At 48.5% G+C, this 24,730-nt stretch overlaps 1 protein-coding gene across 36 annotated transcripts in view; it reads right to left on the reverse strand.

Moving 5' to 3' along the window:
* The window catches only part of CLASP2 (cytoplasmic linker associated protein 2), a 2,478,243-nt gene that overhangs the window by 499,018 nt on the left and 1,954,495 nt on the right, over positions 1-24,730 (reverse strand). For 35 of the 36 annotated variants that reach the window (XM_069613157.1, XM_069613154.1, XM_069613155.1 and 32 more), the window contains one exon: positions 1,504-1,647. In XM_069613157.1, coding sequence (XP_069469258.1) covers positions 1,504-1,647 — 144 coding nt within the window. The remainder of the gene's footprint in view (positions 1-1,503; positions 1,648-24,730) is intronic. The other variant, XM_069613152.1, reaches the window with a different exon arrangement.

Below are 24,730 nucleotides of genomic sequence, written 5' to 3' on the forward strand. Positions count from 1 at the left end.
TAATATTCTTAAATAGAAAAAAAAGAATTGATGCCCCTAATTAGGGTGCTAGTTTCATAAGTCGGTTCGTAAGGCCATTAGGGCTCATAGAACAGGAATTGTGAAATTCCAGGATTAGTTATAGAATATTATCTATGGTGAAACTTAGATTGCATCTACAATTACTCATCTCCATTCTGGTATACACTAAGGCAGATGATGTTGCATAAACTTGGCTAAAATGCTGGAACCATGTTTCCTCTGGGACAGGATTGGTCTTTCCAATTTATGTTTTTCGATATTTCTATACTGTTAATTAAAATCTCCTTGTAACGTAGCATCCTTATTTTACACGATAAACCATGCAACTCACTAACACATCGGGCAGACGTAATTGCCACCAGAAAAACAGCATCCGAAGCAAACATATAATGTAAAGGCTTGAAAGAAATTATCAAAAAGGAAAGGGCCAGATTTAGGCCGCAGGAATGAACCACAAAACGTGTTGGATGAAACATGCTTGTTTAGGCCTCCAAAAACTGGATAACTACAGGAATTGAAAAACTGCCTTGATCTGGAGACCTCTTAAAAACAGGCAGAGCAGCAAGGTCACCCTTTACTGTGCCCACTTGCAGCACAGTCCCTGCTGAGACAAGCAGCTACCAGTGCCATCAACTTGGTGAATACCCTGGGGGGTGGAGATCAGCCCGAAAGGAAGCACGTTGAACTGGTCCCTGTACTCCCGGTCACAAACCATAGGAACTTCCTGTGCTTCTGGTGTATCAGATCAGGGTAATAGGCATCTTGGAAGTTCAACCGCACCAACAAGTGCTGACTCTGCAGAGGCTTGATCTCTCTAAGCGTCACCTTCCTGAGCTTGTCCTATTTCAGGAAATTGTTCAAGCCTGTGAGGTCCAGGATGAAACAGATGACGCCCTCATTTTTTGGCAATAAAAAGTACCAGTAGTACCAACCCACTTTTTCCACTGAAGCAGGGACTTCCTCCAAGGCCTGAACATTTGGAATATAATTTTAATAATTTAATGGCGACTAATTTCTAATTGTATAGATTGAGAATGTTTGACGCAAGTCAACACTAGATATTAGACTACAATGAATACATATTTCATAAACATAGATTGTATGTTTTCATGTACAGGGAAATATAGTTGTGTATCGCACCACACAAAGTATAGGAAAACATAATAATTGACATAGATTGGTGGATGAGGGCATAATACACCTTTACCTGTATTTACGCAGCAGGCATACAAATCCGATCAAAACTGACCTTTGGCACTACCAATAGTTTTCTTGTCCAAACAGTTTTTACCGTCTAAACCTAAAGAACAGTGGTCTCAAAATAAATCTTAGATTTGATTTAGTTTTCATGAACCTACAAGCAACCATCTTAATGTACATATGTAAACGTGTAAGACATTACTTCTAAAACATGTACAGTTTCAAGGACAAACTCACATGCAGACAACAAGCAAATCGAATAATATTAAATAAGGCCCATACCTTCCTTACATCAGAACTTTTAGGCTCGGTTGTCCATGTGATGATACGAGACACAGCTAGACGGGTTTCACTAGAATTTACAAAATCCCCGGGGTCCATCTGCTGTGCTAGCGTCTCTATGTACTTGAGAATGGCAACTTTGACCTGCAAATGGGGGCAAAAAGAAAGCACTAAGGTAAACAAATTGTATTGTACATTTTGTTGTGTTATTTTTGTTTTTATATTTCAGGGAATTTTATAGAGAACAGAAATAAAGGGCGGCTCAGCTAACAAAACCTTGAAACTAATAAATACCTTAAAATGCAACAGGGTTCCCCCTAACAGAGGAGCATTACTAACACATCTCTATTCCTTTCCACAGTCCTTAAAAAACTAGGGTGAGTCAGACTAGCAACCCTGCTTGCCCTTTAAAAGGACGAGAGCATAGGCCTACACAGCCCTCTTCTACATATAATGGTATGTAGATATGCAAGTGACATTTTAGATTATAAGGCTGCTATGTTATTTGTGAAATTATGCACTTTAAATAAAAATACCTATGTAGTAGACCTGATGAAGATGTTTAATGAAGGAGATAATCAGAAAAGTTTTAAAAGTATTTACTTCCTCTACATGATGTATTTGAAATGGGCGATTCAAAATGCAAGTAGTTGGCTACTCTATTCTCATGCCAAGATTAAACGCCTATTGAAAGAGTCAATATATACTGTGGCAAAAGAAAGATACGGTAAGTCTAGCTGCTAAAGCAAATAGCAACAGGTTTTTTGAACACTTGACTATGAATACTAGAAAACCTAAATATTTTTATGCATACCCCTGTGCTGACATTGTACAATCCTACATGTTATTTAAATATAACAAATGCGATACTATGGAAATTATAGGTGCCAGACTGGACATAAGAGCTTTAAGACTGTGCAGACTGTGTGGATGTGAAATTTTAGAAACTGCAAATCCTTTAATATGTGACTGCGAAAGCCTAGAGAAGTTGAGACACAAAAATATGAAACAATATAATAATGCCTGTACAATAGCAGAAATAGAAAAAAATCTGGCAATGTCTTCTTCAAGGTGACAACACTAATCTATCACATGATGACATTTTTTAGTCTAATTTTAATGGTTTTAAAAAACTTGTCTTTAGGAATTTTTGACTTTTATTTTTTTAAGTTGTTTTAAGTGATAATTGGATATATTGATGTATATATTTGTATGTAATATGTAAAGCCAATTGCGCTAAATGTATATTTAAATAAATAAATTGTATTTTTAAAAACCAAATATATATATATAAATAATGGTGCCTACCGCGCAAAGCATCAAACACCAAGCTGGAGGTGGACGTAGCATGTCTGCATCTCCTGAGTGTATACTACAGTGTTCACATTTTATTTTAATTTGAAGCATACTGGTGTTATGGTATTCTGGCAATGTAGCTAGTGGTTTCTTTCAGGAGGTATGGCTGCATGTGGCCCATCTTCCAGGGTAAAAGCCTGGTGGTTTTTCTGGTCACATTCAAAGGGTCTTTCTTGGTTTTAGTGAAAGGTGGTGGAAAATGTTTTCTGATCAATAGTGCCTGGTATCATGTACAGTGTTCTGTTATGATCGGTGACGCCACTCTGGAAAAGGTACAAGTTACTCAATGGCATGACTCTTGTACTTCCAAGCATCCCCTTTCTACAGACTCCTGGGGTATGAAGAGCCCTTGGGACAAGAAGGCAATACTTTCTGCAAATATTACAAAAAAACATGGAAGCCTTTTTCGCAGGCAGTTTCAAATGCAATCAGCTGTGGCTCCACCTGTGTGCAGGTTCTACCACCATATGTACACACCAACCGCTCATACCTCACTCAGCGCCACTCTCCCAATCGAGAAAAGAAAGCTGATGGCGGGTGTGGTGTCTAGAAGAGGGTGGCAAATAGTCTACCAGTACAGGAGCCACTATGGGGAGTAATTTGCACTTATTGGATGACCCTGTCCCCTTTTCTATAGACTTCTGGCAAAGATTACATAAGAGACAAGCCATTTTAGAATGGATAGCAGAAATGTCTCCATGTAACCGAAAAAGCTTCTAAACACCTAGCCAACAAGAACAACTAAACTTCAACTAGTGTAGATGGAATAATGATTACACAATCACCATACAAGGCTCTGCATTCCCCAGCCCTGTGCATGTAGAATTTCACAGTCCTCCTTACATTAGGAGCGGGTAATGGGCCATCAGAACCACCTTCTCTTTATGGAACACTCTAAACGGGTCATCAGCAGACTGCCTAATGGCGATTAGAAACCCTGTCATCCGGTTGGAAACTTGATACTGTATATAGCCATGGGCGCAAACATTTTGTGAGGTAGCTTAGGAGAACAGGTTCTGTACCTTAGCTTGTGGGTGGGGTGATGAATCTTGCATAATCTTCACAGAATCCCTGCCTAAAATCTCTTCCCATGTGGCCAGGGGAAGGCAACCGCTGTCTGATCCTAACCCTGGGGGGGGTGTTAGCTGGGTGGATCAATGGGAGGAGAAGGAAACTGAAGGACTGTCAGGAGAGATGCAGTATTCATTCTCTTTTGAGGGTGAAGTTTCCCTAATGCCTGAATATATCCTGTAAACCATTTAAACATACTAGATTAGATGATCATAAAACTAAGAACATTATGGACTTCAAGTACTGAGACAAGGAAGAGGGATGCAGAATTGCCAAACTGTAGTAAGCGGTCTAGTTGTTTTAACAACCCACTTGTGAACGGGATCGTTAAACATTTAAGGCCCTTCAGGTGCAGGTTGATAGGAAGTTACAGTGGGAGCAGCAGAAGCGACAGCAGGAGGACGTAGAAGCTAGGACCGACATGTTGCCAGAAGCTGGACGCCGTGCAGAGCAAGCGGTGAAGGTCAGAAAACCCAGGCAGATGCAGAGGACGCGCAGCAGGATTCGGTGTGGAGGCCGGCTGTCCCAACAGAGAGAGAGCCTCTCCACGTCCTGCATCGGACTCCGGTGACAGGTTTTCACCGAAGCACATTTGGAGCAATGAAAGCTCCTGTGACAGTCAGCTCGAACAGAGGAAGGCAATGCGAAGCTATAAAAGTAAAATCGGGGTGGGAGCACGACGTGTGAGGAAGCAGAGTGTCTGCAGGAGCACTCAAGACATATCCGTGAGATGGCCTGTTAGAGGTAACGCTGGGGAGCTCCAAAGTAGACCGCTGGGTACAAAGATATCTTTTGAATATCGAACATTAAAACTAAAGCGAGCAAAAGAAAATTGTAACCTACATTGGAAAAGCCAAGAGGGGGCAATGACAGAGAAACAAATGTAATGTTTCAAGAGGGAGAGGTTGAATGACAGAATGCTATAACCCACCTTACCAAAGCCAAAATTACACAGTAAAAGAGCAAAAGGGATATAATTTTCCTAAAGAGAGATTTCCAACAAAGGGACATTATAGCCTAGATGGCCAACAGTCATTGGGGTGTGTAAAAAGTAATCATAAGTTGCAGGAGAGAGGCCCTCCTTTCAGAAAGGATCAAGGGGGCGAGAAGTATAACCTGCATTGCCTAAGGCACAAATTCACAAAAGAAATATTGTTCTTTTGTATGATATGCATGTAAAAGAAGCTGTGAACCAATTGTGTTGAAAGTCAAGGGACTGAAACAAGAAGCAGTTGTTAATTTCTCTTTCCCCATTGAGAAGTTAAGTGTGGAAAGATTGGAACTAACCTCACCACAAAGTACAAATAGTGGTAGGAGTTTTATTCTGGCAGGCGAGTATACCAGGAAAGGGACTATTAGAGGTTAGTCCTAGCAGGCAAGTGGACAAGGAAATAGGTTAAAGTACTGCTAAGTGGTAGAAGGTTGCGGTGGAAAGGAAGCCACAATTCCACTTCTGTTTTTGATGAACTGTTATGTGAACCATCCTGACAAAATGACATTGCTCAAAAAGAAGGAATGTGAAATAATAGAAAGTGATTTGCATTCATAGTGGACAATATTTACATTGGCTTGACTTATGAAGAGACAATCCTTTTTTCTTGTTTACCAAGCAAATATTGCGGAAGCTGCGATAATTATCTGCAAGATAATAAATCCTTGTTGGAACTGAACTTGTAAACTTAGTCAAGACGATGAAACTTTTAGGAACAGTGCATCTGCTTGGCTAGTAAAAGGAACTTTTCTGAAATTGAACTTTGGTTTGAGACATTCTGTATTGATGCTGGGGAAAGGGATCCATCCTAGATTACAAGGTTCCTTGTTTATAATTGTGTATCATGTGTTATTGTGTGAAGCTCACATTGCCAGACATTTCCTGTATGTTTTGTTGTGTGTATATAAGTGCGAGGGACAGATACTTTGGACATTATGTCATTTTCCTTTAGCCTTAGTTGGGTAGGTAGGGAAATCCTTCAAAGGCTAGGAAAGGATATTATTTAATAAAATGGCCTCTTTATTTGTCCGTCTCACATTTTTCTGACCCCTCACAGGGCACAGCTTTCACCCTGCAGGTCTAAAAGAAAATCTGCCATACGGCCAATTCTTAAGACTAAGACGTAATTGTACTACTCTACCCGACGATGACACCACAAGTAAAGAACTGTCACGTCGCCTTAAGAACAAGGCTAACCGGGGCATATCATACGCAGAGCACGGAAGAGAGCAAGACACATTAACAGAGACCTCTGTCTGTCCCCATCCCCCAGAGAAAAAACAACATTTTCAACAACAACAATCAGCAGCAATGGTGACTTGTGGCGTTGGCTGCCGGAAGGGCTTGGCGTCCGCAGGTTGCACTCCTTGGACCACCATGTGAGGTCCGGGTGGCGAGAAGGAGGGATGCTGACCAGCTCCGCTTGGGAACACCTCTCCGGATTCCATGAGGCTGCAAAGTACAACTGCAACCTCCTCATCCTGAATCTCGTGTGTGGAACCGCCAGAAGGACTGCTGCCATGATGCCCAATAAGTGCTTGTACCACCAGGCAGAGGTCACTGCTCTGGTAAGGGAGTGAGTAGTGGCTCTCTTGATGGACACAATCTTGTCCTCCGAGGGAAAGACCCTCTCAGAGCTTGTATCCCAGATGAGGCCCAGGAAGGTGAGGCTCTGCGTGGGCTGCAGCTGAGATTTCTTGAGGGTGATAGTAAACCCCAGGTCATGGAGTGTGTTCATTAGTGCGGAGGAGGTGTGGGTAACCCTCTTTGGGGATCAAGCCCAGATGAGCCAGTCATCCAGGTACGGGTAGATGTGGTGGCCCTGGGCCCTGAGAAGGGCTGCCACATCATTCATGAGTCTGAGGGGCTAAATTGAGGCAAAAGGGTAGCACCTTGTATTGGAAATGGCAGCCCATGATCCTGAAGCGCAGGAAGGAGCGATGCGGCTGCCAAATTGGGACGTGTAGATAAGCGTCCTTCAGATCCAGGGATCACATCCAGTCTCCCTTGTCTAGTGTCTCTGCAATGAGAGCTGGTGTAACCATCTTGAATTTCTGAAAGGGGAGGGATAGGTTGAGGGTGGATAGGTCCAGCACAAATCTCAGGCCAGCCTGGTGGTTCTTTTGTATGGCGAATATCCTGAAATAGAAGCCCAAGCCTCGCTGGGGGGCTGCAACTTCTTCCACTGCCTGGCTCTCTAGAAGGCTGTTGGGGACAAGGGGGACTGGAGAAAGCCCTTGCCCCCCCCTTTTGTTGTTTGCACCAGTGTTGACTCAGCAAGCAGTCAGGCTGCCTCGACCTCTGTTCCTGGAAGTCCCGGAATCCGCGGAACAATCGCCCCCTGTCGGAGCATTGGTGCTACTGGGTGTACGCCTTGGGGATGGCCTTCGTTAGGATAGATAAAGACTTCGCAGTTTGTGAGCTGTTCTTTTCATCTAACTCCTCATCGTGGCAAAGTGAAAGAGGTTACTACCCTCGAACGGAAGGTCTAATATGCGTTCCTGGACATCAGGGTTAAACTTAGTAGCCCGAAGCCAGGTCGTCCTACTCAGGTCCGTGGCGATGCATATGGCCCGGCCAGAGTTATCGATGTGGGCCACAGTGGACTCCATGACGTCCTGCGCTACGAGCTTGGCTTCTCCCAGGCCCGCCTTGAAGCGTGCCTGGCTCTGCACCGGAAGATCTGGAAGGAAGTCTGCTATTTCCCGCCAAATCCTCTGGTTAACGGCTGCCAGCATGGCAGCCGCGTTGGGTTGACACAGGTGCAGGGAGGCGTTGGAGTACAGCTTCTTTCCATATGCCTCAAAGGTCATCACCTCCATGCATACCAGCACCGAGGACGAGGTGGCTGAGGACGACAGAGGCTTAGAGTAGAGTGACGCTGCAGAGCTCACCGAAGAATGCGGTTGAGGGTGCGCCGACAGCAAGAGTGGATCCCCCTCCATCTGTCTATACTTGGCATTGAGGCGCCGGTTGACAGGTTGGGCAGAGTGTGGCTTAAGCCACCCCTTCTTGGCCAGGGCAACAACGTCTATCTGCATTGGGATACCCATTTTGGTAGGGGGTCTAAGGGTGAGGACTTCTGCTAATACCCGCTCCTCAGGCTGCTCTACCTCGGGTTGAGTAAGGCCCAAATATTCCGCCAAACCTGCTAGCCTGTCGTGGAAGGCCTTTGCTGACGACAGCGTGTCAGGGTCCTCCTCCTTGTCTGTGGCCACCAGAGTGTCTGGTTGGTCCGGAGCGGGTGGTTGAGTGCTTGGCGCTGTGGGCTGCGGTATAGAGACTGGAGGCTGCTGAGGGGACTGCTGTGGAGACGCCGTAACTGTAGTAGGCTGGGGCGCCGTAATCAGCAGGGGCAGCTGCGCAGGGGCCTGTGGCACAGGAGCCATAGGAGGAATGACTATGGGTGCCAGTGGAGTGACCAGAGGGAGCAAGTCCCTAGCTGCATCCCGCAGGATGGTCCCCATCTGAGGGGTTCGCATCACTCTGTCTGGGTTGCAGGGGGAACCTGCCCTGCGCTGCTGATGGATAAACTGTAGGCCACGTAGCTGGTTGATATCAGTCCCACCTTGGAACTCATTCTTCCGCCAGCTCCATTCTTAGGGGTGGCGTCGGACGAGGGGCCATGAGGTCTGGCGGAGCGGCCATCTTATCGAGCTGCGTGCCATGTGCCAACGCTGTGGTGCTTGGCTCCCTGGGCCCGGCCTCCTCCAAGACAATTGGTGTTGGAGCATGAGGCCTACCCTGCACCTCAGGTCTAGGCCTGGAAGGCGTCCCACCCTCGGCATTGTCACCGGTAGTGCTGCATGCAGGCGCACCCTTGGACATTGAGCCGTTACAAGGGCGTTGCTCCTCGGGCGTACATCCGGTAAAAGAACCTTGCGGCCCCTCAGCACTGCTTCCGGAAGGACCCAACGACCCCACAGCCCTGAGGCCGGTAGCTGGACTAGCCTTGGTACGAGTGCCGGTGCGAGAACCTGAGGTTCCTCCTCCCACTCGAGCGTTTCCTAGGGAAGGAGTCGCACTTACGGGGTGCAGTGGAAAATAGCATCCTTCTCTTGGGCCTCGATCTATGTTTGACGAAGTCCTTTAGATCCTCTTGAGGCGACTGTTTCGAAGAGCCCCCCCTTCACCTAGCTAGCCTGTTCTTCAGTGCGCGTGGAGTCAATGCGTCGCACGCAGTACAACCTTGCCAGCGATGGTCGGGGCCAAGGCAGCGAATGCAAAGAGCGTGATGGTCGGATGTAGGGAACAGCCCCTTGCAGGATGGAAACCTGCTGAAGCCCGCTGAAGTCGGCACGCGCCGGGGAGGAGCATGACGGCGGAGGATCAAGTACCTGAATGACAAAAAGAAGACCAGATACGGGGAAGAGCGCATGGAATTACATGGCTGAAGCCAAACTCAGGAGCGCTGGTGAAATCAGCACGTTCCAGTCGACGCAGAAAAGTAGACTAAGGTGTGGCACCGGTGGGCGCAGTCAGGATAGCGCATGCACCCAGGGCCGTACCCCTACACACCTCTAAATTTAAAAGGTAAGAAGGTTTTTCTGGTGAAAAAGGTTTTGTCTCCCGTCCCTAGGAAGGGACGCCCATGCAGTGTGGAGGAAAGGAGTAAGAACAATATACAATATATTCTGGAAGCTGAATGAATTGCAAGCTTAACTATTACTCATGATAATTGTAAAAAGACTAATCATCCAAAGCGGGTGCAAATGTGGCACAGGACCTTAAGGCGGCTGTAAATACAGTTGGGGACATTGAAACATAGTCTTGGGGAAGGGAACCCTGCAGCGTAACCCATTTATTGACTTGAGGATAGAGTCTCAATAACCTTTTGGGTTTGGAACTGAGTTATTTGAAACTTAGGGAAGGAAACCCAGAGTATTGGTGAAAATATATCATCGTGAACTTAAGGAAGACGAGTCAAAGACTATTTGTTGGAACAGTTTTTTATACTAAGGGAGGGAAGGGAGCTGAATGGAAGCTGTGAGGAATGCAGTACTTTGTTTTGGACACAATTTTCGTTGATTGCTGACATCCCTACACATTGTATAGGTTAGTTGCGAGCGCAAATATAGGTTATGGACACAGACAGATTCTTAAGTTGAACTCTGACTTATTTTAGTTTTATTTTGGTAGGGAAATCCCACCATAGCATAGTGCATGATAGGCCTTTTTCTATCCTGACTTTTAAGTTAAGTGCTGTATTTCTAATTCAAAATCGGTTGTCTGTCTTTTACTCCAAGATGCCTTAACAGATGGAGTTAATAGTGGGATGCGGCTCAACCAATACAAGTTGGGGAACCCTACAATTTGAGAAACTAAGTGCCAGAGCATCGGACCCTTCAGTAACCACTATAGGCTCTATTGCGTTCAATATCTGTAGTAGTAGGTATAAGACAGATTTCTCCAAGTGAAAGAAGACTGATGCCCACCAATTTGATATTGATTCCACCCGCTGCTACATATATTAGACCAGCATCCAAGTCAGGATTAGCATGGAGATTTGGGATTGATGTCTTGGCAGGGGGTGATAGACCCAGACGTTCGAGGTAATATTAAGGTCTTGTTACAAAATCAGGGGAAGGACTCATTTCAGATTCACCAAGGGGATAAGATTGCTCAAGGGGTGCTTGAACATTTAAAGTTACTCACTGTAGTGACACGAGTACTCATAGTCCATAGTCCCCTTTACTCCATCCCTCTGGGGGTGTCCCCCAACATGTGTCCAAGGAACGTAGGGCCCTATCTGCTCCGACTGTGGGTTCGGGAAAAACACTAGCAGGCAGATCTCTAGATTCAGATGGAACAGAGAGACCACCTTGGCCAAGAAGAAGGGCTTGCACGAAGACAAGGCCTGCAGCTCACTAAACCTGTGCGCAGAGATGAGAGACACAAATGAAACAGTCTTTAGCGTCATCAAGCGGATGTCCACAGAGGCCATCAGCTCGAAAGGCTTGCGTTGCAAAGCTGCAAGAACCACATTGAGGTCCTAGACCGGATGCAGCATATGCACCGGAGGAAAAAGCCTTGCAGAGGTGGGGGGAGCGGGTGTCACCCTGCTTGTTCAATTAAAACATTGCAGTAGAATTGTCCATCCTGAACAGAACAGATCTGTCCCCGGTGAGGGGCAAGAAGGCCTTGAGGGCCAGGTCCAAAGCACTGAGCTAGAGAAGATTGATATTTATTTATTTAATTTCTTTAATAACGTGCCTAATACCATACCCGAGTTTGGTTTCTAAGCGCGGATCCGGGATTCAAACCTCTGTTGCTCTGCATGGGCTTGCTTCCAAGACCAGCGCGTTGCCTCCATGAATCACATAGCCCTCTAGATTAGCCCCCTCCAACCTGAGAGGGAGGAGTCCTTCGTCACCAGCAGGTTAGGCTCCGGTCAGATCTAGGTGGCTCCCACTGAGACATTGTCCTCCATCAGCCACCAGTGGCAATGGTATTGGGATCCTGTCCGACTCCGACCCCGTCTCCTGATCCCAATTGGCCGCCCAGTGGAGCTGGAGCACGCAGGAGGCCATCAGGCCCAGAATGTGCTGGACCCACCATGCTGAGGTGGTCAAGTTGGCTAGAAAGTGTTCCACCCGCCTTGCAGAGGGACATAAGTCTCTCTGGCGTGGGGAACACCCGTTGAACGGTAGTGTTCCAAAGCATCCCTAGGTAGACCAGTTCCTGAAACGGACAAAACTGATATTCCACTGGTTGAGGGAAAACCCCAGCTGATGAAGGATATCTCCAATCTCGGACAGGAATGCACCACCCCTTTGGGTGACCCCGACCCCACCAGCCAATCGTCCAAATAGGGGTAAAGATGATGGCCATCCAAGCTGAAAAGGCCCGCCAATGCATTAATCAACTTCCTGAAGACGTGAAGGGCCGAGTACAGGCCGAAGGGCAGCACCTTGTACTGAAAGTGGTACGACAATCATGAACCGCAGAAACTTCTGATGCAGTTGATAGATGAGTACATGCAGGTAGGCATCCTTGACATCCAGTCCCCTGAACACACAAGACTTGGCTATGTGCGTGGTCATTATCATCTTGAAGCATTTCAGCGGTAAAGAGATTAAGAAATGACAGGTCCAGGACTACCCTCAGGCCAGCCTGGTTGTTCTTGGGTACCATAAAAATCCTGCAATAGTAACCGAAGCTCCTGTCTACAAGAGGAACCAGTTCCAAAGCGTGCATCTCCAAGAGCGAAAGGACCTCCGATAAAACAGCAGCAGAGCCGATCAAACGAAGAGGAGGAGAGGATGGTAGAGGCAAAGGAAGAGGAAGACAAACAAGTGAGACTACGGCTAGGATACACAGATTGCTGAAAAGAACCTTCCAGGTGTCCTGCAACAGGGTGTCCAGTTATAGTACCGAAAACAAAAGGATCGAATGCAAAAGGTGAGTGCATTCGACCGAAAACCAAAGGATCAAAAAAAAAAAAAATGTAATGTCTTTTTTTTGCTCTAGTTTAGCTTGGTGTTTGGGGAGGGGGGGCAAATAAATAAACATTTAGATCCTTTTTTTCAGTCGAATTGACTCGACCCTTTTGTCATTCGATCCTTTTGATCTGGTACTATGACCTATAACCCTGGAACAGAGCCAAACGGTCCCTCACAGGTGAGCTTTGTTCCCCGACCTTGACGCTACCGCTTCTTGGCATCAGTGGGGGGGGGGGGCAGAGAAGGGGGAGTGGGAAAACCTGTGCAACGTCCCCTGCTGCTTCCTCCTGTTGTCGCTGGGTGACCTGTCAGGCCTCCGTGTACCACAGTCCCGGAACCCCTTGAAGCTGGAGAAAGCGCAGAGGAAGGGGCCGGGACGGCACCAGCAGCGGGATGCCCTCCTTCGCAATGGCCTTCAGTAGCCCATAGCCCATTCACCTGAGGGGAACGCATGACGAAGAGCAAGCCCACGAAGAAGCGGTCCTCACAAGCGCCGGGTCTATAGGGGCCCGGCCCTCCGAGGCACAGGGCCTCCGCTCCTGGTAAAAGTGCTGAGGTGCCTGGTGCGTGCAGCCATATGGCGTTGATTGGTAGATGTATCCCTGAGGGGACCAAAAACCTGGCACCGTAGGATCCGCTGCCGCTTCCAGAGGGAAGGGGGCTGGGATCTTTCTGCAAAGCCCACTCGAAGGGCAAAAGCACTGGCGGTCCCTGAGCTGGATCCAAGATGGCCGGCTACCTGGCAGGGTCCGCCACGTGCCGCTCCACCATTTTTAAGCCTTAAGCCATGCCCTGGGACAGATGCTCTGAGCCAAGAGAGGCCTCATACATTAGAGGATACAACTTCGGTCTTGCACCCGAAGCAGAGGCATCGACCTCAGAGATCACTCTGGTAGGTGCTGAGCCCTAAGCCGGATGGCCGGTAGGTGTAACACCCAGACTCACGACCTTGGAGCGAGCTACGGTAGGCTGAACGCCCTCTGCACCTGTGCCGGTAGCCGTGCTGGATCTAGCCGAGGACAGACTCTTGGAGAGGCCTTCGATGATCCCTTACGCCGCCTGGGGTAGAAGAAGAGGACAAACTTAATTGCCCTTCTGAGGACAGCCTGGTAGGACCCCTGAGCCCCTCAGATTGGGAGCCGATAGCCTGGACAGCCTTAGGTCTGTCCCCGGGGCGCCCAGAAGAGCCCCAGGCCCATTGACTTCGAAGCCGGTAGCCTTAAAGGCCTCAGGCCTGCCAGAACCAGAATCAGAGGAACCCCGATCAGTGGGAACCCCGGGGAAGGAGTTGCCACGCTGCGGAGCCGTGCTGCACAGAGGGCTGTTAGGCAGAATCCCGTGCAGTGCCCTTAGGGACGACTACACACAATTAAGACTACAAGTGGGAACACAAGTTCTGCTTTGGTACAAGCCTGTACTACACTGTTAAAGCGGTAGCAGTAGCGGAGCAGCCAGACTTATCTCAAAAGCAAATGAGCAGTAGTAGAAATTACACAAAGGAACACAATTACTGTGACTCAAGCAAACACTGACTCAAGGTTTTTGGTTGAAAAGTAAAAGTACATTTATTTTTTGACCATCTGTTTGCAAAACACTTCACTTCTATTAAATTAAAACCACACATAAAATACACTACACACAACCAATTCAAGGTAAGTACCTTATGATTTGACAGACCGGTGTTATGAAACAAAAGGCGCTACCGGGAATACATATGCAATCACATTTTGACAGTAATGACAGTTCGGTCTTAAAGATACGCGTGTCCGTGGGAAGAAATGTTACCGGGGTAAAACCACACTTAGCACCCGAGTTAACAAAAGAGTTGGGGGCAAAAATCATAGGCAATACTTTTGTCAAGGCAGACAGAATCAGAGAACCCTTTTTGACAAGAAGATAAAAGTCAATAGGCCTGCGCAAGTGTCAAGTGGAACCTGGTTCCTGTTGTCGAGGATCACACAGTCAGATAGTTCACGATTGAAGATTGCCAGGAGTACCTGGATATTGTCAAAAGAGGAAGCAAAAGTTATAAGAGGGAAGGAAGACAAGTGCAAGCCTTTGAGGAGGAGAAAAGGGTTCACATAGTTCCTCGAAGCTGGACACAGTACCTTATTCTTTGAAGAAGCTGGTGCTACGGCAGTTGTTCCTGGTAGTTTCCCGCAAACTCACGGTTCCTGGAGCTTCAGCCGTGGAGACAAGAAGGACGACGTCTGGAGTGATCTGCACTACCCAGGGATGAGGCCAGCAGCAGCAACGGTGACTAAAAGGTGCACTCCTTTACAACAGGAGATGCTCCACAGATGGCTATCTGGACAACTACAGCAGTGTGCAGCGATTTCGACCACGAAGAGGATCCTCTGGCTGTGAAAGATGAGCTTGTTGATCCCACCAGCCTCAAGGGAAGACGACTCCGGACTGGATATTCTCTTGTCGTTGAAGGGTAGATAGCTCAGGACTACAGCAGGGCTCCACCGGGACTCGGTAGTTGCAGCAGCCGTCTTCTTCTCTGCTTCTATTCGGTTCCTTGCGGTTCCAGTGGCGACTACCTTCCAGCCCAAGAGTCCTGCCTTTTATGTGAAAATCCCCCATTCACACAGCCTGGCTGTCAATCACACAGCAGGGGGGTTGTCCGACCCAGACAATCATCTTAGCCTATCATGCTAAAGTGCGACTTGGGTTTCCAAGGATACCCTGTGCAGGGGGTGATTACACCTCTCTAACATACAGCCCACCTAGACACCCAGGAGGAGGAAGAAGACCGCCAAAAGACAGTGAACAAAGGAGGCAAACCTGGTTTGCTGCACAAAGTAAAACACAAGAAGGACTTTAAAAAAAAGCAATGTTGAATAAACCCGACCGGAGCCAAAAGAAAGAGTATTTGGTCAAGCGGGTTTATGTTCGAGGCTACTATGATAGCCTGGAACAGTACCACGGTTATATAATATAATCGCGGTAGAAAAGTTAGGGTAGATACAACTGCCACCAGCCAAGTCTGATTGTTAAAAGAGCAAAACAAAGCTCAGAGAGGCACAGCAAAAATGGATAGGAATTAACCCTTTCCAGTACTCCATGTAAGATGTACATGGGTCTGTAGTTTTAAATGACTACATAAAGTAAATGGCAACTTTACCTGCTTCTGGGGGACAGTAGTCAGCCCCAGAAAAATGGAGTCAGAGGGAAGTCTCAAAGACAACCCTGTGTTACTGCACGGAAGGTGCTGTGTAACACACATGAAAAAGTGGGGTTTATGGAGTGGTGTCCTCCAGAGCCCACTATTACACAAACAGTAAAAATACACATGGCAAAACACATGTAAGAGTGGGAAAAAGGCTCACACTCTTACCAAGTGGAAAAATAAACTCCAGAAATCCAGCAGAGCTGCTGAGGGACTCACTAGGTGAGGGAAATTAGCCATAGAATAAGAATCCTCCCTAACAAGGGCCTACCTTGTCTTGATGAGAGGTCCTGGAGATTAAGCCCTTAAGGTGGGGCGGAGGAGAAGTGTGGAAGAACTCCCTCTACTGCCTAAAGCGATTCTTCAATGGCCAGTGACCAAGAGCGCTGCAGGCTGAACCCGATTCCCAGCGGTGGTCGGGCCCCAAACACTCAAGACAGAGAACATGGGGGTCTGAGGTCAGGAACAAGAGGTCGCATGAGGCACATCTCATGAATTCTCCTGCAGCCAACATGTGCCGGGGGAGGTAAGGCATCTAAGGGAAGAGAAGTAAAAATTGAAAGAATAAACTGGGAGCATGCGGAAAGCTAAGAGAGTCTCTGCGTTGGCTGACAGGTCTGACAGTCGGAGGGGAAAAAGGGACTGAGGTGAGGCATCGAAGCGCAGGGCCTCGGCAGGGCGTTCGCATGCCCGAGGCTGTGCCCCCACATGCTGTACTAAATTTAAAGGGGAAGCTCAATTTCTCTCTACTAAATGTTCCGGCAATGTCCCCATGTTGGGGTATCCCCCACGAGGATTGTGGAAAGAGAACGAGACATAGGAGTAAGCAATATTCTCTAGGAAAAATCTGAGGAAGAAAGCAGACAGGGGACACAGGGCTTTGGGGAGGCTAATGAGACAACCAATGAACCTAGAAAACATTCAGAGGAAGAGTCTGAGACACTTCCCGAATTAGCTTTTGCTCAGGGAAATTACCTCCTGTTGGCTGAGGCATTCGTGCAGGTAGTATAGGAATCAAAGAATCTTAAGAAGGGGAGGGTGCCTTCTTTTAAAAAAAAATATGGACTTGTCTATAGAGGAAATACCACTTCGGAAGGTTTAGTAAAAACCTATTTGGTGGTCCCCAGTAGTCATAAGCGGGTGGTACTAGAGATAGCACATTCACATTTGATGGGAGGTCATTTGGGATAGTCCAAGACTCAAACACATTTAGCGAATAAGTTCTACTGGCACGGGAATTTATGCGGATATTAAAACCTTAATTCAAGCCTAAACAGTTTGCCAGAAAACTAGCACACATACCACCATCAGTCTCCTTAAATCCATTACCAATAATTGAAATCCCATTCTCTAAACTTGGGAATAAATACATTTTAGCCAATGTAGATTACGCCACAAGTTATCCAGAAGGCCAACCCCCCCGTCCCCCCCTCCCCCGAGAGCCAACAAAGCCCAGCAGATCCCGAAACACCTGCTCCATTTTTTCTCCCGAGTTGAGTTTCCAAAGGACATACTGATGGATCATGTTTCGACTTTTATGGGCAAGCTTATGGGGGAAGTTAAAGAACTATTACACATCACTACCCTTAGAACATCGGTGCATCATCCCCAGACAGACGGCTTAGTGGAAACGTTTTATAAGATCCTTAAGACCATACTTCGAAAGTTAGTTGAACAAGATGGCAAAAAATGAGACCAAATGTGACGCTGAAGAATATGCTGTAGGACACGTACCTGGCGAAGACCCGTCGCACCTGGAAACTCGTTCTACTACCTACTCCCCAAAGGGGGGTGGCGTCAGACAAATGGCCATTTTGTCTGTTACGGCAGCCATTTTGTCGGGCTGCAATGCCACGTGCCTGCGTCGTGGTGCTTGCCACGCTGGGTCCGGCCTCCTCCTGAACACTTGGCGGTGGAGCTTGAGGCCTACCCTGCACGTCAGGACGGGACCTGGTAGGAGTCGCTGTTAGTGCTGCATACAGGCACCCCTCAGACATTTGTCCCGTAGTAAGATGTAGCCCCTCGGGTTCACACCCAATAAAAAAACCTTGCTGTCCCTCAGCGATGTAACTGGCAGGATCTAGCGACCCTTGAAGCAGCCTCGGTACCTGTGCTGGTGTCAGAACCTGAACGGTCCCTCCCACTCGGAAGTTTCCTGGGGAAGTGTGGGGTGCGGATGAAAAAAGGTGGATGGGACGTAGGAGTATGGGATGGAGACCTCCTTTTTTGGGTATCCGGAAATACCAGGAATACCAACCCGACCCTCTCTGATCAGGAGGCATTTCTTCCACGGCACTCTTCGACAACAGGGCTCTCAGTTCTTCCTGGAGTTCCTGTCCCAGTTGGATCAGTGAAGACGGGGTTCTGTCTGGATGTTTTCTTAAAAGGGTCCAGGTATCAGAGGTTATCTCCTGCCACTGGGACCAACTCCCTGCCAAACGGCCACCAACCGTTACTTCGTGGGAGGGGAAAGTCAAAGCGGCTTTGATGGCGCCGTAGCTGCTGTCTGCTGGCCTGGGACGCAAGAAACGCCTCTGCCCCTGCCTGGCTTGTGGGGGCTGCATTTTCCTGCATAAGGCAGATCATAGTGCCTATAGTTTTTGCCTCTATAGGCAAAGCTGAAAGCAGGTTTAGCCGGCTGCACAACCAGACCCAGCGACTTAGTAGCAATTTTAGACTCCTTAAATTTCTCTAAAGAGTCATCCGCCTTCTGTCCGAAGAGCATCTCCTCCTCAAAAAGAATGTCTAGGAGGCAATGTTGTACATTGGGGGAGAAGCTGGAAGATTTCAAATAGGCATGCTTTCTCATAACTACTGCCGACCCTATGGAGCGCCTTTCACAGTCAGCAATATCCATGCCAGCTTTCAATGACTCCTTGGAAGTTTCCATCCCCTCCTCCACCAGCTGTATAAATCCGTCCTGCATATTACCTTCTGGGAAGCATTCTTCCGCATACTCGACAGCCTTCCACAAACCGTAGGAGAACTTAGCGAATCCGCAAGCTATGTTTGTGGCCTTGAGAGCCATGCTGCTGGAGGTAAAAACCTTCTAGGCTAAAGCCTCCATCCTTTTCCCTTCCCTGTCTGTAGGGAGATTTGATGTGGATGCCGCAGGCATGGAGCATATAGTGGCAGCCTTAACTACCAGCCTTTCTGACATTGGTACTCGCGGGAGGCAGAGCGCATGGGTTCTGCCAGATGGAGGTGAAAAGGATCAATTATGGCCTGATTGATGAGCATGTTGTGCTCAATAGCTGGGCCCTCATCCTGGATATCTGTAAGGCCATACCCTTGACGGGGAATGGCGGACGACTTGAGGCCAATGGTGCTAACCACCTTCTCTACCAATGTCCCTAGATTTGACATGAGAGTGAGCGTCGGGTTGTTTTTGTTGCATCTCAAGGTCTGGAGATGTGTCCAACCCACTGGCATCTTGGAGGCCCTGAGCAAGTGCCATCAAATTGTCTTGGTCCTCGAAATAGTCTACACTGCCTGAACCCACGAAGATGGTGTCAACCGCTTCGCACTCCTCGGCCTGATCGGCGCCGAAAAATATCAAGCACATTGAATCAAAAAAGCTTGTCCGTGATAGAGGTAGAAAGGCGCTGTCGTTGCTGTTCGACGTTGCAGGCTTATCCTTTGACTCCGTAGCTCTGGATGCAGAGGCAGAGGGAGAGGGCTTAGTCGCATGTAGCAGAGCCCTAGAGGCAGATGGATTGGGTACCAGCACCGATGGCTCCGACTGGCGCCATGGGAGAGACATCTAGTAGGCATTTATCGTGCCTTGTGGGGCACGGAGTGCGAAAGCTCAGTCGGCGCCAAAGGCATTGCATTCCTGGCAAGTGTGGGTTTGGGGTTACCAAGCTCTGCTTTTGCTGCCGAGGCCTGCTGTTCGAGGGTTGGAAGCCATGCTGACAGCCACCTGTTGTCGAAACATATCAAGCATTTCTTTTTTTAAGGCATTCCACTCTTCGCGAGTGGTCGGTCCGAGGAAGAATATGAGGAAGAGGATGAGGAATGGCTTCTGGAGTGGGACCTCTTTCGTTTTCTTGAGTGGGCTCCTCAGCCTCGGCCTCAGACGACCGGACGAGAGACTGCGCAGGAGACTTCAGCGACAGTCGGCCCAGGGGAAGCTTACCGGCTCTTTCTCTCTGGGACTTGGGTTGCATCTTGACGCATAACGCGCAGGCCTCTGTGTCATGAGTGGAGCTCAAACACCATAAACAGATGTTCTAAGGATCCATCATCGACATTTTGGCCTCGCAATCGGAGCACTGCTTGAAACCAGAGATCTGGTGCAAAGACATGTCGGGGTTAATCAGTTAGTGAAAACAGATAAACTCGAGTAGGTTCCCAATGCAGTGTGAGCGTGCCCAGAAAAAAGGAACTGAGGCATGGGGCGTTGAGACGTGGTATATGTATAGGGCCCAACGTCACTTCAGGAGCCGACAATCTACCACCGGGCAAGATGAATTTACGATAGAGTCGATGTCTACTACGCCCCCCTGTGGAGAATATTTCAGAGCAGCAGTGCTGGACAAAGGCTATCCATCAAGAAGAGGAATCTGCGGGAGAAAAGCAATCCATTGAATGAGCAGGATACGATTAGATGGAACATACACCCACTTTCACTTACGGGTACGATCAGTGCAAAATGAACTGAATGCCCAAATTAACATACTTAACATATATGATCCTTTCACCTCCAACAGCATCCATGTTTAGAAGTTTTGAAGGGCAATTGGGGAAATATAATAAGAAAGTGCCTTTGACTATCTAGACTCTACAGGCGGCCAAGGCTCAAGGCGGGCTGGCAGTGCCATCTTGGAGAAAATACTATCTTGCGGCACAAATTTGCTGGGCCAAGAGATGTCTGAATGGGGAGGACACTACGGGTTGTGCGGTATGGAGCTGGTTGCAATGCAACCTTTAACCTCGCAGGAGACATTAGCAATCCTACAAGCTAATTGCCCAGATCTATGAAGAAACATCCCATGGTTGGGCCAACACAACACTGGCATTGGATGCTCAAACTAACAGCAACTGACATAAGCTATGCTCTGGCTTAGCGTTCAAGCACTTCTCTCATATTGCTCCAAGGACCGGCCACATTTCAGGCAAGAGTCACACTGGCAAAATGTTGTGATTATGGATTTATATGAGTCCACACCATTAACGTTCCATGAGGAGCAGGAAATACTCAGTCTCGCACACAAAGAATGAATACAACACAAGGCTCAAAACGTCAATAGTGAACATACACACTGCGCATTATACGCGGAATAGAGATCTGTTGGTCTGCAAATCGGAATTCGCCAAAGACATTGTCGACTTCCTCAAGATCAAAACGTTTTATAGGATATGCATACTGACTAATATATGTAGAAAGGGGACAATTGCTTACATGTGGGTGGAAGACTTGGGGATAACTATTGACAGAGGATATCTACACCTCCTTCTCCACGCTTAAAGAGGTCTCGTACAATCTAAAGAACACGACAATTCAATATGTACTGACCAGCTGGAAGGCTGAGGCCCCAATGGGCTAAGAGGTGTGGGCAACGCTACTGTCGAAGACGTGCGCTCTGGAAAGGAATGGTTATAGGCTGCGGGTGCGGCCCACACAATCAGGCAAACTCTGGGACAGAGCTGATCCGTACATATAATGCATCCGAAATGGAGCTATATCCAGACAGCACATAGTCTGATGATCACCAAGTATGGGTATTGATTGATTTCTAGAGGTTGTCCAAATGACATACACACTAGCCTGTAATGCCTGTATGAACTTTAGAACAGGCCCTGTGGGCAGCGCTGTAAACAAAGGTAAATGTGGGCCTGCCCACGACTGTGGTCTCGCCGGTCTGACTCTCGATATGAGATGGCATTTATGATGCGCCTATACACAAGTGTTTCAAGACGCGGCAAGGGAGGGGGTACAGAAGGAAGACAGACACCGATCCTACTAGGCCAGGTGCCATTCAGATCACGCAAGTGCATTGGAAGGGGGAAGTGGGAAAGTGCGGGGTAAAGGGGGAGGGGGACAGCACAGTACATGGGATGATAGTATAAATAAACGGTAAGTAAAAGTACGGCCAGCAGGTGGCAAGTGCAATGGTAAGTGCAGACATCAGGTGTCAAGTGCTGGTAGTGGTACTCTAGGGATACGAAACAGTCCCCAAATGCAGGGGTTGCCAGGAAGGCAGTGCAGGTGTGTAACTGGCGGGGGAGGGGCCTGGGCCTGAGAACAGATGGTGGCCAGGTAACCAGTGCAGTTTCAGAATCAGCCAGGAAGTCAGCAGGGGAGAGGAGGAGAAAAAGCAGAAGCACAGAGAAAGGTTTTGAGGTGCTTCCAGAACCGAAGATGATTTTTCTGAAGTTTCAGGGAGGCAGTTCCAGAGGGAGGCCCCAGCCGAAGAAAGATCTACCACCAACTCGTTGCTTGGAGAAGCAACTGAACCGGAGGGAGTTGGAGGCGGTTTGAGCGAAGAGCTCGAGAAGGAAGATAGGAAGAGAGAGTTGAAGGTATTGAAGCCCCAGGCCCCAGAAGGCCTTGTGGACAATGCAGAGGGTTTTGAATGTAATCCGCGCAGCCACTGGGAGCCAATGGAGAGATTTCAGTCCTGGAGAGATACGATCCCTGGGCTTGAGGTCTAGGACAAGTCTTGCAGCCCTGTTCTGGATGAGTTGCAGAGGGCAGCGAGTAGAAGCAGGCAGATTTAGAAAGAGGTTGTTGCAATAGTCCAGCCTACAGAGAACCAGAGCTCTGGAGACAGTGAGTTTCTGGGGGAAGGAGAGGAAAGGAAGAATGCCTCTGAGGAGGTGCAGCTGGTAGTGTGACCTTAGAGACATCAGAGATGTGAGGAGAAAAGGAGAGTGTGGAGGCGAAGAATACCCCAAGGGTTTTTAGCCTCAATGGTGGGAGCAGGAAGAGGGCCAAAAGAGGCCGGCCAGAGATTGACAGGAATGGAGGGAGCGGGTGTGCCGATGAGGAGAATCTCGGTCTTACTGGCATTAAGGCAGAGATCATTGGCGGCACACCACTCCTGGATGGCGGACAGACAGTCAAAGATGAGAGAGGGAGAAGAGGTGGCTGAGGGAAGCCTGAAAATGAGCTGAGTGTCATCCGTGTAGCACTGGAAGTTGGGGCAGAGCACAGCAATGCGGTGGCCAAGAAGTGCCAGGTATTGGTTGAACAGCCAGGGAGGGAGGTTAGACCCCTGGGGAACACCACAGGTAGAGATAGAGGTAGAGGAGAGGAAGGACCCAAGTTGAACCTGGGAGGGTTAATCATAAATGAAAGAAGTCAGCCACGCTAGGGCCTGACCGGTGATACCCAGGTTATCACGGAGGCGGTTGAACAGGATGGCATGGTTGACTGTGTCAAAGGCAGAAGGGAGATCATGTAAGATAAGGACACAGGGGGTGTTGGAATCAAGGTTGGAGAGCAGGTTTTCATTGATGTTCAGGACAGCAGTTTCCATGCTTCTGGCACTTCTGAAGCAAGACTGATGATCATGGAGACAACCAAAAGATTCAGTGTGAAGATTGAGCTGGGATATGGCCAGCTTTTCCAAGAGTTAGCCCAGGAAAGGAGTGATGGAGATTGGGCGATAGTTAACCAGGCAGGACGGGTCGGCAGAGGGTTTCTTAAGAAGAGGGTGCACAAGGCAGTGCTTCAGGGGGGAAAGGAAGACTCCAGTGGCGAAGGAGTGGTTGCAGAGGTCGGCCAGAGCAGGAGCCAGGGAGTCAATGTGGTCCTTGATGTTTGTGGAGGAACAAGGATGAACCTGTTTTGACGAGACTTTCATAGATCAGACTTGTCTAGAAATCTCATCTGGGGAGAACAGAGGAAAGGCAGAGGAGAGGTGGCCGAAGAAGGGCCAGAGGAAGAGTAGAGAGTAGAGGGAGGAAGGGGAGAGGAGGAGAGAGAGGACAGGATGTCCTGAGTTTTAGAGATGAAATGAGAAGCCAGTGCCATGCAGAGGGCCTGGGAAGGGACAGGAGAGGTAGAGAATGCAGCAGGATTGGCCAGTTCCTTGCAGATTTTGAAGAGTTCAGCCGAGTTGTTAGATGCTGCAGAGACGCGGGCTTGGATGTGAGCTCTCTTCTTGGCGAAGACAGAGAGCCGGTATTGCCTTTGGAGCAGGCGGCAGGCCAGTTTGTCAGAGGATGTACATGAAGCAGGCCATTTCCTCTCAGCCACCTGGCACTTGCGTTTAAGGGTGACGAGGTCGGAGTCGTACCAGGAGTTGCACTTGGCTTTGGGCTCCAGGCGGATCCTCATGACGGGGGCAAGAACATCGAGAGTATCAGATATAGCAGAGTGGAGCATGGAAAGGGCTATGTCAGGGTGTGAGTCAGCCAAAGGGGGGGGTGAGAAAGCGGTGGCAAAAGCCTCAACTGACACAGGCTTCATGGGTCGCATGACCAAGAAGGTGGGTGGCAGTGACGGAGTTGGCTTGGCCTGAGGGGTAGAGAGGGTGAGCTGGGAGGAAAGGAGAAAGGAATCACTCCAGGAGAGAGGAGTGGTGAGAGGGATATAAAGGGGAAGGTCTGAGGAGATCAGAACATCCAGAGTGTGTCCTGCAGAGTCGCAAAGGTCACAAAAGAGACCAGAGGAAGGACAGGAAGTATCCAGGTGGATGTTGAAGTAACCAAGAAGGAGTAGTTGAGTGGTCGAGACCAGGAGGGAGGATGAGAGGTCCGCCCACTCAGAGAGGAAGGAGGAGATCTGACCAGCTGGCCGAAAGATAGTAGCCATAGTAAGGGAATGGCTAGGAGAGAGAGAGCCTGCAGACAAGGCATTCGAAAGAGGAGTAGGATTGGGAAGTGATGGCAGAGGCAGGAATCCACTCAGGGAGGATCAGGGCTACACCCCCTGCGGAACAGTTAGAGCTGGACGCAGGGAGGATCTTGTAGCCGTCAGGGAGGAGAGTGTCAAAGCTTGTGACAGACCTGGGCACGAACCATGTCTCTGAGACTGAGGACAACAAGGTCAAGTTCCACCAGAAGGCGGCAGATGTCGGAGGAGTGTTTGACAGCTGAGCAAGAGTTAAGAGTGGCAATATGGAGAAGGTTGCCATCCTTTACAGACTTCCGAGGAGGGGTACAAATCAGAGGTACGCCCTGCGGAGCTGTAGAAGCAGCCCGAGTGGGGGTAGAAAGGGAAGGAGGAGAGGGCAAGGTAGC

This window comes from Ambystoma mexicanum, chromosome 5p (assembly GCF_040938575.1).
Source record: "Ambystoma mexicanum isolate Mex_15411 chromosome 5p, UKY_AmexF1_1, whole genome shotgun sequence".
In the NCBI taxonomy this organism is placed as follows: Eukaryota; Metazoa; Chordata; class Amphibia; order Caudata; family Ambystomatidae; genus Ambystoma; species Ambystoma mexicanum.